The sequence below is a fragment of the Heterocephalus glaber genome, unplaced genomic scaffold (genome assembly GCF_053883595.1).
Source record: "Heterocephalus glaber isolate CG9 unplaced genomic scaffold, H.glaber_assembly_v1.0 deba00001688, whole genome shotgun sequence".
In the NCBI taxonomy this organism is placed as follows: domain Eukaryota; kingdom Metazoa; phylum Chordata; class Mammalia; order Rodentia; family Bathyergidae; genus Heterocephalus; species Heterocephalus glaber.
The window spans coordinates 4,181,729-4,194,365 of record NW_028258413.1 but is presented as its reverse complement, the minus strand read 5'-3'; the positions used below and the strand labels follow the sequence as shown (position 1 = coordinate 4,194,365).

Here is a 12,637-nt window from a genome sequence, read left to right as displayed (position 1 = left end):
TGTGAGCAGTGGGTGTGGGCACAGGGGTGGACCACAGCTAAGGAGACAGCCCGGGAGCTGCAGGACTCAGCCCCGAGGGCGAGTAGGGTGAGAGGAGGAATGGCGCTCCTGGGAGACCCAGCCGGAGTGACGCTGAGGCTCACACCGGTCCCCCTCCCCCTCCCCAAGCAGGAGTCCAAGCGGGGACCTGGCAGAACAGGATTCACCACAAACTGGGTCAATGCCTGCTCTGCAGCCCACAGTGGAAACTGCCCCACTGAGTGAGTGAGATGCACTCAGAGGACAGCACTTGGGGGGGGGGGGGTGCAGTGGAGCATGGACCTGCACTGCCCTTGCAGGCCCCGAGAGGAATCTTCCTGAGTGGCTGAAAAGTCCCGCACCCTAACACTACCCTCTGCTCCCACCTGTGGGCACCTGTGAATCCACTTCCAGTACTTGCTCCCACAGGAGATGTCACCCAAAGCCCAGCATTTTGCCCGCAGCAGCCATCAGACCTCTACTTCTGGCCGCACCCCAACTCCATGTCTGTCACTGCGGTGTCCGCGTGTCCGTCCCGAGCAGCCAAGCGAAGATGTGTGTGAAGTGTGAAACACACCCCTGATGTGGAAGGCCAAAGAAGGGCTATCTGATTGACAATTTTATAGATTACAAATGGTACTGAGCTTATATTTACATTGAAAAAGCATTTGCACTGAAATGGTAGCATTTTGGACAGATTAAGCGACATAAAATACTATTGAAATTTATTTCACCTGTTTCTTCTTTTTACTTTTTTAATGTGGCCCCAAGAAAATGCTGAGTTACATACGTGGCTCATTTCCATTGATTGGACAGCGCTGGTCTGCAGACGCACTTAGAAGGCTGCCCCTCAAATCCAACAAGCTTATAAATAACTCAAGAGCAAATGAAAGGCAGGTAATAGGGACCCACGAGAGAGACCTCCTGCACATGAGAGGGGACCAAGACAGGGACAGAAGGGGACAGAGAAGGAATTTAGATGTGTATGGACATGGACCAACTCCCCGTGAGGAACGTAACCGTTACGTACTGCAAATGTGGACGATACAAATAACATTTTTTAAAAATGCAACAAGTTGGGCCGGGGATTTAGCTCCGTGGTTCCAGCGACTGCCTCGCAAGAGCAAGGTCCCAAGTTCGATCCCCGGCACCAAAAAAAAAAAAAAAATGCAACAAGCTTACAACTTGCTCTGCCAATAACAAGCTGTGTGGCATTTCCATCAACCCAATGGAGAGTAAAAGTGATAGGGGCCGATCACAGCATCGCCAGGCCTGGCTCCTTTCATCTTCGAGTCCCGGCCAGGCGGTGGGGTTACAAATGTCCAGGTGAGGCACAGAGAAGTGCGGTGACAGCAAAAGGTCACAGGGTCACCAACTATGGGGCCCGGTTCCCCATCAGTCACTTCCCGGGTCCCTGCTTCACCCACCGACCCCCCATCTGAAATGCTGCAGAAATGCCATGGTGAACAGTGAAACCTCCCAGCCTTTCTCCCGCTGCCAGAACCAGAGCCCCACGGTCATCTTTGAGGCGCACTGGCCTGTGACTCCAGGCAGGTCTGAGCGCCCTTGGTCCGGCCCCCAGCCACCCCTCACCTGCTCCCCAGATGCTCACAGCCCTAGGCGCTCCCTCCTCAGACCCTCCTGGCCCCTGCTCAGATGCTTTAGGTACCTGAGAGGTAGCAGGAGAGGAAAAATGTACAGGGCTCAGAAAATTCAGAATTCTAACCCCACCTTCCCCAGAATCAAGTCCTGACTGCAGCCAAACATCACACCTGCATACCCAGCCCTACACCCGCCTGCACCCAGGTACCCCCTCCAGCACTCAAGAGGCTCACCCCTGCACCCCAAAACTCTCAGCGCCTCCAAGCACCCAGGCCGAGCTAACCCTTCCTCTGACCTGCAGTAAACTCCTGTCCTACAGCAGTCACTGCGACCCAGGGACACGCATCACCTGGCTCCTGTCCCCACCCCAGCCTGGCACCCAGGCCCACGACTTCCGTGACTCCAGCTCAGGTGTCCACAGAACGCACACCAGCCCCGAAAATGGACTCACAGATATGTGAGTTAGGATCAGTCGAGCAAAGTGACCTGTAAATGCCAGATCCAGTCAACCGAGTGCCCTAACCAGCCAGTGTCCCAGAGTAACCCGAGCAGCGCTGGGTCTGCCTGGTGACCGGGCTCGGGCTGGCACAGCCTGAGAAGGGAAAAGCTCCTTCCGGCGTCCTAACCCACCTGTCCCCGAGCCCGCCACCCTCCTCGGAGCACAGGAGCCAACAGGAGAGAGGGCGCCGCGGGGACCAGATCACAGCCACAGACAGGAACCCAAGTGGTTGCCACACAGCATCTGCCCGAAATAGCTGCTTTCTTTTCTTTCCTCACTGGCAGGCAGGGCCGAACTGCACGGCCGGTTTAAGCTTCAGGGTTCCTGTGGGCTGCGGCAGCGAATTTCCATCCCACTGGAGCCAGGGCCTCTGCAGCCTCCGCAGCCACCCCAGCCTGCTAGGGAAGGGAGCGAGCTCTGTGGACACAGCGCGGCTGCTAACTGAAAAAGGCGAGCTGCTGCCCACCCCTGACTGTCACCGGAAACCCAGCCTGGAAAACCAGAGGAGAGCACTTGCCCTGCACGTGAGAAGTCCTGGGTTCCACCCCCAGCATCACAAAAACAGAAATAGAGAAGTAAAATAAAACTAAGGATTTTGCCAGGCGTGCAAAACGTGCAAAATGGTGCACGCCTGTCATCCCAGCACTCTGGGAGGATGAGGCAGGATCGCAAGTGAGCCCAACCTGGGCAGCTTAGCAGGGCCCTGTCACAAAATAAATTAAAAGAAAGGGCTGGGGATGGGGATGGGCGCCCAGGCCCGGGCTCCTCCCTTCCGGCCCCGAGAAGGGGGCCTGACTGACTGCAGCCCCCAGGAGCCGGAGCCGCCTGGGCTGGCCCCTCACCCAGTTCTGCGCGCCGTGGCCCAGCTTCGCCTTCTTGCACAGGCTCCGGGGCAGCTCCATGGCGCGGCAGCGGGGGCGGCGTGGAATCGGATGGACCAGGAGGGCCGGACGGGACCGGGCGGAGCCTCCTCCGCAGGCGGCCAGGCGCGCGCACGAGCGGGTGCTCGCCGCCCCGTCCGAGCCGCACGGCGGGGCGCAGACGCAGCGCCTTCGGGTCGAGACGGGGGCGGGGCTTCCTCGCCCCGCCCACGTAGCGCGCCCTACGCTCCGCCTCTGTGCGGAGGAAGGGGCGGGGCCTGGGAAGCTGTCGAGAACCTGGGCGCGGTCGCCCAGATCGCCTCACGCGCTGAGCATGCGCACAGGGTCGCTGCGCATCCCGAGCGCCGGCGGGTGGAGGGAGCCGGATGTTCTGGCTCCTTGGGGGACGGTGAGCTGCACCCCTTCTCTGCCAGCTCTTCTTCCGTAAGCCCGGCCAAGTTTTTTAAATGTTTTCAAAAAGAATTAGGCTGGGCATCCTGGTCCGTGCCTGCAAGCCCTGACCTCTGGGAGGCTGAGGCAGAAGGACCGCAAGTTAGACCCTGCCCTGGGCAGTTTAGCAACTTACTGAGACCTTGTCTCAAAATAAAAAATAAAGGCCAGGATGTAGCTCAGTGCGGAGGTTCAATCCTCACTACCGCAAAAAATAATAATCATTTACCGAAGAGCTCACTCTTCGTATGTTGCGCTTCGCTTTAGAATTCCACTTAATGCCTAATTTTTCCAAAAGTCAGTGCCCCGCTCGTTGACATCAATAGTTATTTTCTTAATGGGGAAAAAATAAGAACCAAGATGCATTATATAAAGGTACAATTCCCAATGAGAAATGTAATTGTGTTGTATACCTACAATGTACCAATAAAAGAATTTAATACAAAAAAAAAAAAAGTTATTTTCTCAGCCAGGACTGGTGATCCTCTTATCTGTAAGGTGCCTGTTCGGATCAGGAGACCTCTGCAACATCACCACCGACTGGGACGAGGGTAAAGGGGCCTTCTCTGGCCCCAGCCACTCAACAAACCCTCAAGGGCTGAAGTCTGCGACCCCTGGGGCCCAGGGACAAAGGCCTCTGTGGAGGCCACTTCCTGCTCCCCAGCCAGCCCTGAGGCTGGGTCCCAGGAGGATGGGGGACCTTATCCCTGCTCCCCTGCCTTCCTCCCCACAACCCTGAGTGGGTGTCTCAGCCTGGCCCTGCTCCAAGAGAGTCGTCTGCAGTTGTGTCCCTCCTTAGCCCAACTCCCTGCACACACGCACATGCACACACACAGCCACTAGGCAGGGCTGCTGCCGCCCAGCCAGCAACTCAGGGCCCTGAGCCCCCCGCTGCTGAGCCCTCAGCCCCAGCCCCCGCCCTGTCCGCCTTCCTCCATTAATGCTGCCTGCCCGGCGCTGCTAACACACCTGCTGGTCACTCCTCCAGCCAAGGCGTCTGGTTCCCCTCCGCTTTGCGGGAGGAGCCTCAACCTAATACCAACCCCAGATCCCAAGCTCCTAATGGTGCAACATTTAGAAACGCCAAAATGGGCTCCAAAACTATTTCTAGGGGAAAGAACCAGGGCCCCTTGGACAACTGGCTCCTGCTAGGAGTAGGGCGAGGGCTGCGAGCGTGCGGCGGGAAGGACACTCCCAGTTCACACAGGGCTGCCTGGGAGCGGGGGCAAGGCGAGCACGGCCAGAGGCTTGGACCGTCACCCGTCCTGGACTGCACAAGACCCTAGGTCCGCACCCATGCGGTGAGTTATCGGGTCAGTGAGTAGGGAAGAAGATACGTCACCCATGCAGGCCGATACCACACCAGGTGCACACCAGCGCAGCGGGCTCTGCCTCCCTGCTGCTTACACACAGACCTTCATTCCCCTCACCCAGGCCTCATTGCAGAAACCCAGGAAAAGGAGCGACTTCCGCGGGAAGAAAGCTGCTGACAAACGACCCAGCCAGGTGGCTGGCCAGCACCCAGCGACCAACCTGACGGCTGTCAGACAAATCCCCGCCAGTGGCGGGGTAAGCTCCTCTGTCCCTGGAGAGTGCTCCTCAGACTCACAGGCAAGGAAAACGGGAAGGGTGAGACACGTCCTGGGCCATGGGTCTCAGCGGCCACTAAGTGGCCCTGATAAGACACCAAAAAGGCCCAAAGCTAAGGAAACCTGAATTCTCGGGCTTCTGCTCATAGCGATCATGGCCGTCAGCGTTGGCCGTCAGTGTTAGCTTATGGAGGGAGCCACGCTGTGAGAAGACGGGAATACCGAGGTGTGCGTCCACTCTGCACCCTGACAGACCCTCTGGAGAGCCAGCCCGAGGAGTGCAGGTCTGCTTCAGCTCACAGCTTCTCAGCCTGTAGGCCCTGGTGGCCCAGCCCACTGCCCTGGCCCTGGGGCACTGCACACCCTGAGGAAGCTGCAGGCCTCTGGTGACCAAGTAACAGAAGGGGACAGCCTGGGCTAGAGTCCTGAGAGCCCGTCCGGGGGACCCCCAGTGACCCAGCACCCTTTCCTGGGGACCCCTCTTCAGGGTCCCAACATGGCGCCCAGGGTGGGGGCCACCTGCAAGAGCCAAACTGCCCCACATGGAAGCCAGTGTGGATGCACAAGAACTCTCTGATTATCTGCCTCGTTGTTCTCTAACTGTAAACTACAGACCACTTTAGAGTCCCGAGGGCGGAGATTTCGCTCAGTGGTTCTGCCACCTGCCTTGCAAGCAGAAGGACCCGAGTTCGATCCCCAGTACCAAAAAAAAAAGAAAAAGAAAATAGAGTCCCGATACCCAAGCACACACTTCTCTCCTGGGCTAAGTTCCCAGAGGCTGGGCATCCGGGCAGCTTCATTCGCCTCTGGCTCCCCACTGTTTCTTCCCTGGGGCAGATGCAGCCAAGGATGGGCTGGTGCTGGGCCTGGAGATCGCACTGCACCCCCTAGCTCTGTGGACCGAGAGCACTGACAGGAATTCTCAGAGCTGCTCCCTGCTCCTGCCTCCTGGTAAATCCCGGCCTCAGCACAGCCAGAGCGGAGAGGATCGGGCGTCCACACTCTTCTGCCACCGCTGCTGATGGTGACGAGGAGCCAGCGAGGACAGCCCAGCTAGCGGGTTCCACTCCAACAATGGGGTGCCGCAGCCACACAGGCTCACACTCAGGTTGATTTCCTCACATCTGACCAAATCAAAGGAGGCCGTTTGTCTTGGTGAGAGGGAAAAGGGCTTGCACTCAGCTCGATCCCAGGAGATGTGACGGTCACCTCAGACCCCATCTGCCTGCTGGGTCTCCAACCCCAAGGCCCTGAGCCCGGGCCCTCCCGCCCTCCATCCTCCCAGCCAACCTCTCCCTCCCTCGCATGCTCTAGGCCTAAGGACCTCTGAAGAAACCGCTGGTCTCTAAAGAAAAAAAACACAATTTTAAACTTTCACTTTGAGGTGCCCCTTACAGGCAGGAGAAAGGGTTTTCCAGGCCCACAGGCAGGGTGAGGAAGCAGAGCCCTCGAGGATGCCCCGCAACAGTCACTTATTTATTCTCTGCCTCTGCTGCTACCGCTCCTGTCACTGCCAGAGAGGCAAGGGCTCGGCCGCTGGCCCCAGCCTGAGGGCAGCTACCTGCCTGACATCACCCTGTGCCAGCCTCCCGTGAGCCGCTGGATGGCCCTAGTGGGCCGCCTGAGCTCACTTGTTCAATGGGTCGGGTCCCCTGTGACCAGGAGATGAGATGGGCTCATCCAGCCAGTGGCCCAGAAAGCACGAGACAGGGCTGAGTCAGACTCCGAGCCCAGGCCGCTGCCTTGCCTTCCCCGGGTGGGGGGGACACTGGACAGGCACACCTCCCCTCGGGAGCGAAGCGGGCCCTCTACTCCGGGATCTGCTCTAGCTGGTGATCTTGGCAGCCTCAGCACACAGGCCTCTCTGTCTGTATAAAACCAAGAGCTCAGCAGGGTGTGGTGTCACAAGGCCTTGGCCAGCATCAGGAGGCTGAGGCAGGAGGATCGCTGTGAATTCACGGCCAGGCTGGCCTCCATGGTGAGTTCAAGATCAGCCTGAACTACAGCAAGATCCTGGCTCAACAAAAAATCAAGTGGAGGACTTTCACCTTTCCTCTGAAAGAAAGCACGGTGGGGCAAGGTGGGCAACCAGCCGCACCTGTGCCCTGGAGTCGTTACAGAGTCATCTGCTAAGCTATGCAGGCGCAGGCGCGGGCGGGGGCGGGGGCGGGGGGGCTGCTGAGCGACTCCCGGAGGGCGATCCCAGGCAGGGAGGGGAGGACAGGCTGGGCGGGGCGGGGTGGGGCGCGCACTGTTTCTAGAAGGTTCCACTTACATTTCCAGACCTTCGCTGGCTGACCACGAGTGACTGAAAGGAAGGAAGCAAAATCCCAGGTGAAGGCTGCGAGAACCAAACCAGACCTACACGGGACGCGGGCTGAGGGGCCCTCCCCGCACTGACGCCCTCACCCAGTGCGCAGAGCCAGTCAGAAAGGTGCCTTTCGACCAATCCGAATCTTGCTATCTTCGATTCCCTCATTTGAATCTGGTGCTGTTCACTGGACCAATCAGAAGAAGCTCTTCGCAAACCTTCATTTGCATGCGGGCACAGCCAATCAGAGCGCTCCTTCATTCACATAGCGTGGGAAGCCGGTGAGCGTTTCGAGGCCACGCGCCCGGTGTGAAGCCCGGGAGCCTTGGAAGGGCGCCGCTGTCCGAGGCGGCCACACACGGACGGGAGCTAACCCGGCACGGACCTCGCCTCCTTCTTCCCGGAGAGGCCACGGCTCCCACCGGGCTCAGTCCTTCGGCTGTGGGCAGCAGGCAGCGGGAGGCCGGCGCCGGGCCCAGCACAGCCGCCCGCCCGCCCCTCCCGCCCTGACCTTCAGACTCGTCCGCCTCCGCGCCCGGGAGCCGAGGCCCTGTCCGCTCCGAAACCTGATCTTTGGGGCTCTCTGCAATTTGGGGCACCACCCGGAGGCCAGCACTTCCATAGCCCTTGGGTGGGAGCACCATGAGAACCTGGGGACAGAGCTCATTTCTCAGACTTCCAGTTTACTAACTGCCAGGCACGGTCCTAGGACTGCAACGTCGGGAGATCCCGGGTGAGACAGAGCCAACGGGCTTTTCTGCTGCTGACTCCTTCCTGTCTCGTTACCCAGGCTTACTCAAAGCCCTGGCGATCCTCCTGCCTCAGCCTCCTGAGTGCTGGGATCACAAGTGTGCACCACCACACCTGGCTGCTTTGCTGGGGAAATCTCCATGGCAGGCCACAAGGAGAAAGAAAAGACCAAGGAGCCCATCCCAAAGGAACACACAAAGTCCCTAACAAGGGTCCTGGCCAGGCCTGGGGCCCACACTGTGCCCCCCCCCACTGCCGCCGGGTGGCAGGAGGAGGGCACAGAGCTGTCTCAGACACTCTGGGCCTGGGAGTCCTCACGTGCACAGGGGACCACACATCCCTGTCAGCCCTGACCAAATCTAACCCACAACTGTGAGAGATCATACAGTGCTATGGCCTGTCCTGGTCCATTCTCTGTTGCTGCAACAAAAATACCTGAACCTGGGAGCTTCCTAAAGAGAAGAGGTTTGCACAGCTCAACAGTTCCAGAGCCCCAAGAGCATGTGCGGCCCTGGCACTAGCTCCTGGTGAGGGCCTCATGGCAGATGGCATCGAAGATGAGGGTACAGGCCACAGGTCACAGGTCACGTGGTGAGAAAGGAAGTAAGGGAGCTGGCAGAGCTGGGCTCGGGCACACACCTGTAATCCCAGCCACTCCAGAGGCTGAGGCAGGACAATCTTAGTTCAAGGGCAGCCTTGGGGCCCCAGTGAGATTCTATCTCAAAATAGAGGGCCAGGGATTTCGTATCTGCCTGCCAAATGCAAGATCCTGAGTTCGATCCCCAGTACCACACACAAAAAAATCAAAATAGAAAGGGCTGGTTATAGCTAGGCTAGGTGTGGTGACACAGGCCTGTGAACCAGCACTCTGGGAGGCTGAGGCAGGAGGATCAGAAGTTGAACCCCAGCCTGAGCAATTTAGTGACTTAGTGAGACCCTACGTCAAAATAAAAACTAAAAAGGGCTGGGGATGTAAGTGTGAAGGTCCTAGACTTGATCCCCAGTACATCAAAATAAATAAATAAACAAATAAATATCAAATTTTATAAAAGGGCTGGGAGGTAGCTGAGTGTGAAGGCCTTGGATTTAATTCCCAGTACTGGAAAAAGAGTGAATGAAAGAATGAATGAATGAAAAAGAGGGGTAGGGATGTAGCTCAGGGTAGGGTCCATGAGTTCAATTCCCAGTATCAAAAAAAAAAAAAAAAAAGATTTAATAAAATAAAAGGAGCTAGCCAAGAAAAGTGAATTTGTTTTATAAGAACCTGCTCTGGAGGTAACCAAGCCAGGCCCGTGAGAAGGCACTAGTCCCTTCCTGGTGTCGTACCCCTGACCTGTGACCTGTGGAAGGCCGTGCTCCCCAGGTTCCGCCATCTTTGCAGGTCGCCACACCGGGGCCAGGCAGCCTTCCTGGGCCTGAGTCTCTTCGGGGAAACCGTTTTCAACTCACAGCGCTGTCTGAAGCCTTTACGGCTACGTGACTTGCGGTCATTTATTAGACGCCAGCAGGCAAAGAAGAAACACATCAATTATTTTGGGAAAATTGCCACATAAGCAATATATGGTGACTAAATTCCATTTATAAACACATATCTGTTCAGAAATGACTCGTCTTAGAGAAAGTACATTAAATTTCATTTATAAGTACTTAGACAACTTCACTGTTTACTTCAATCATTTGCCGCTGCTTCCTTGGGTAAATAACTTCTTTATCAGTTAAAAAAAAAAGCCAAATGGAGAAAGTTATGAAATATTTAATCACAGAGAAACCAATTTAACTGTGCCTGTTTCGTAAGCAGACAACATTTGAACACTTTTATACAGTAAGGAACTAGGGGAAAAATTGAACATGAAACATCCATTTATTTGTAGGAGGCAAATCTAATTTAAAAGTACATGAAAGGCCCGGGGATTTAATTCAGTGATTCTGCCATCTGCCTCTCAAGCACAAGGACCCAAGTTCCATCCCCAGTATCCCCCCCCAAAATAAAATAAAAGTACATGTGTTTGTTTAATAGCAATTAGGAAATTATACATCTAACAGTTAGGAAATTATACTTCCTCACATCTGGACAGTTCTCAGTGTTAGTCAGCACTGTCCTGTTATTCACAAGCTCGGGGATGCTAATTATCTACAGCACCGTATGCAAAATGTCCAACTGAACACAGGTTCCTATCCCTGCCCCTCCCCCCTTCCTGCTGCCCTTGGCCAACTTTCCTTGTAACCCTAACCCCGTTCTCCCTGGACTTCAGATTACAGAGGAGGGGCAGTGTGATGTAGTATTGCAATGTAGGGCTCTGTAAGACCCCACACTCTGTGCAGACAAGCCACGGAGCTGCCCTGCGACTGCATCTCTGTCTGTGCTGAAGACTCAGCTCTCCCAGGGCTGTGCAATCGCAACAACAGAGGATCCTAACCCCAGCTCTTCATGCCCTTCCTTAAGTCAGGGCTCTTCTTGCTTAACCTTTTTTGTTTGAGACAGGGTCTCACTATGTAGTTCAGGCTGCCCTTGGACTCACTATGTAGCCCAGGCTGGCCTCGAACTCAAGACAATCCTCCTGCCTCAGCCTCCTGAGTGCTGGAATGACAGGATGCACCACCGCGTTTATTGCGTATGACTTTCTGATACACACACAGGAATTAGGCCACATGGCTACTTCAGTACATTAACATGACTAAAGTAGGGTTGTAGAATGAGAATTTAAATAAAGTAAGTTTTTATTTTGGAAGTACAGACACACATTTCAAGGTAATATGAAAAGATGTCCTAAATAGCATTAGGTATGATAAATCCCAGAAGCTATGCTGTTCAGGGAAAAATCAGAGGAAAGTAAGCCATTTTCTTTCTGTTTCTGACTCCGTGTTTGGAGGTCAGCAATAGGGTTGGATGCGCACTGTACATTTTCTTTAACACCTGCGTCTCACTCCCTTGAGGGTTGACCTTTCAATCTCTCTCATGTCTTTGGGTCCCAGGCTGTGAAGACATACTTAATGGAAGAATTCTAATTCAGGCTGACATGCATTTCTGTGGCTCCCACAGGAATTTATGAGTTATTTTAAGCACCAGTAGCAGCTCTGTATTAGTCAGCTGTCTGTCTCAAGGACAGAATATCCGACACCCACCACTAAAAGGGGGAGAGGTTTCCTTTGGCTCATGGTTCCGGAGGGTTCAGTCCATGGTCCGCTGGCTCTGAGGCAGAAACACACGGTGGAAGGGTGTGGGGGAGCAAAGCATCCAGGAAGCACAGAGTGGGGAAAGATCCCAAGAGGAATAAGACAAAGCTAGGCAGAGGCCCTACGGTCACACCGATGACCCACTTCCCCCAATGAGGCTTCCCTGCCTGGAGCCCATGCCACCATGAACTTGCCCATGGGTCAATCCATCCCTGAGCCAGAGCTTGGGCAATCCAACCCCTCTCAGGAGCCTCTGAATCCAGCCAAGCTGACGAGCACGGTTACCCAGCAAATCCCTGCTCCACTGCACTGCATCTTCTAGCTTGAGGTATGTTGTCTCGCTTTCTTTTGTTTGGAGACAAGACCTCCCTGTGCAGCCCCGGCTGGCCTCCAATTCCCAACCACCCTGCCTCATGATGTGTCATAGGCATGCACCACCGTGCTGGCCAGAGACCCTGTTTGAGCTGCCTCTTGTATTTTCATCACAAATCACACCCTACTATGCCAGCCTTAAGGACAGCTGTCATGTTCACCTAAGTGCCACTGTAACCAGACTGAATTTCCTTGGGAGGAAATATCTCATCCAAGCTGCTGCACCTGAATCTGTCAGAAATCTGGTTCTCCAGCTGTGCCCCTGCATGAATCCCAGACAGGCCAAGGCCAAAGAATACACCCTGGGCAAGGAAACGGCTCTACTGAGAGAGGTGGGGACTCCAGGGGAGGGACGAAAGGTGAGGACAGGAAATAGGCTCCTGGCACAACCAATGGTCACTTCTGTAGCATGGCCTGTGTCGGTGACCCCTGGCCTGGCCCTGACCCCCACAAAAGCAGGAATCTGCGTGGGATGAGAAACTGTCATGAAGAGAAAAACTTAAACCCGCCCCCAGGTGTCACTTGCTCCGTTCAACCTAAGATCACCAACTTGGGGGTCATGCAGCCCGACAACACCTTCCTCGGGGCCACTAGCACCGCTGTGAACAACACATCCCACACACACTCCTAGACAGGGAGAGCTCCACCCAGGGAAATAAAAGTAGATTCAAACAAGGATGAAGGACCAAGGAAGCCTCAACTGGCCCTCTGGGAAATTCACGGTGAGTGAACTGGGCTGGAGATCACACTGCAAGGCCTCGGGGATTTGCCTTATCTGCTCTCCGGGCTCACACTCCCCGGACAGGTGACAGGCGGTTTCCTGCATCTTTGTCCACCTCCACAACACAGGGGCACTAGGCATATTGCTGCTTTTTTTTTTTTTTGGTACCGGGGATTGAACTCAGGACCTTGCACTTTAGAGGCAGGTGGCAGAACCACTCAGCTAAATCCCTGGCCAGCACTAGGCATATTGGATGGTCCACCCCCCACAACCTCATTTTGGCTTAAGGAT

The 12,637-nt window shown here is 55.4% G+C and overlaps 1 protein-coding gene across 3 annotated transcripts in view; it reads right to left on the bottom strand.

Moving 5' to 3' along the window:
* The window catches only part of Papss1 (3'-phosphoadenosine 5'-phosphosulfate synthase 1), a 183,283-nt gene extending 180,124 nt beyond the window's left edge, over nt 1-3,159 (bottom strand). Inside the window, exon 1 of one of the 3 annotated variants that reach the window (XR_002389690.2) lies at nt 2,962-3,158. Coding sequence is in view for 1 of the 3 variants with exons in the window: in XM_087198797.1 (XP_087054923.1) it covers nt 2,962-3,021 (60 nt within the window). In the remaining 2 variants the exon portion in view is untranslated. Of the gene's footprint in view, nt 1-2,961 lie in introns of all 3 variants that reach the window. The other 2 variants (XR_015446438.1, XM_087198797.1) reach the window with 2 other exon arrangements.
* Nucleotides 3,160-12,637: the final 9,478 nt, after the last annotated feature.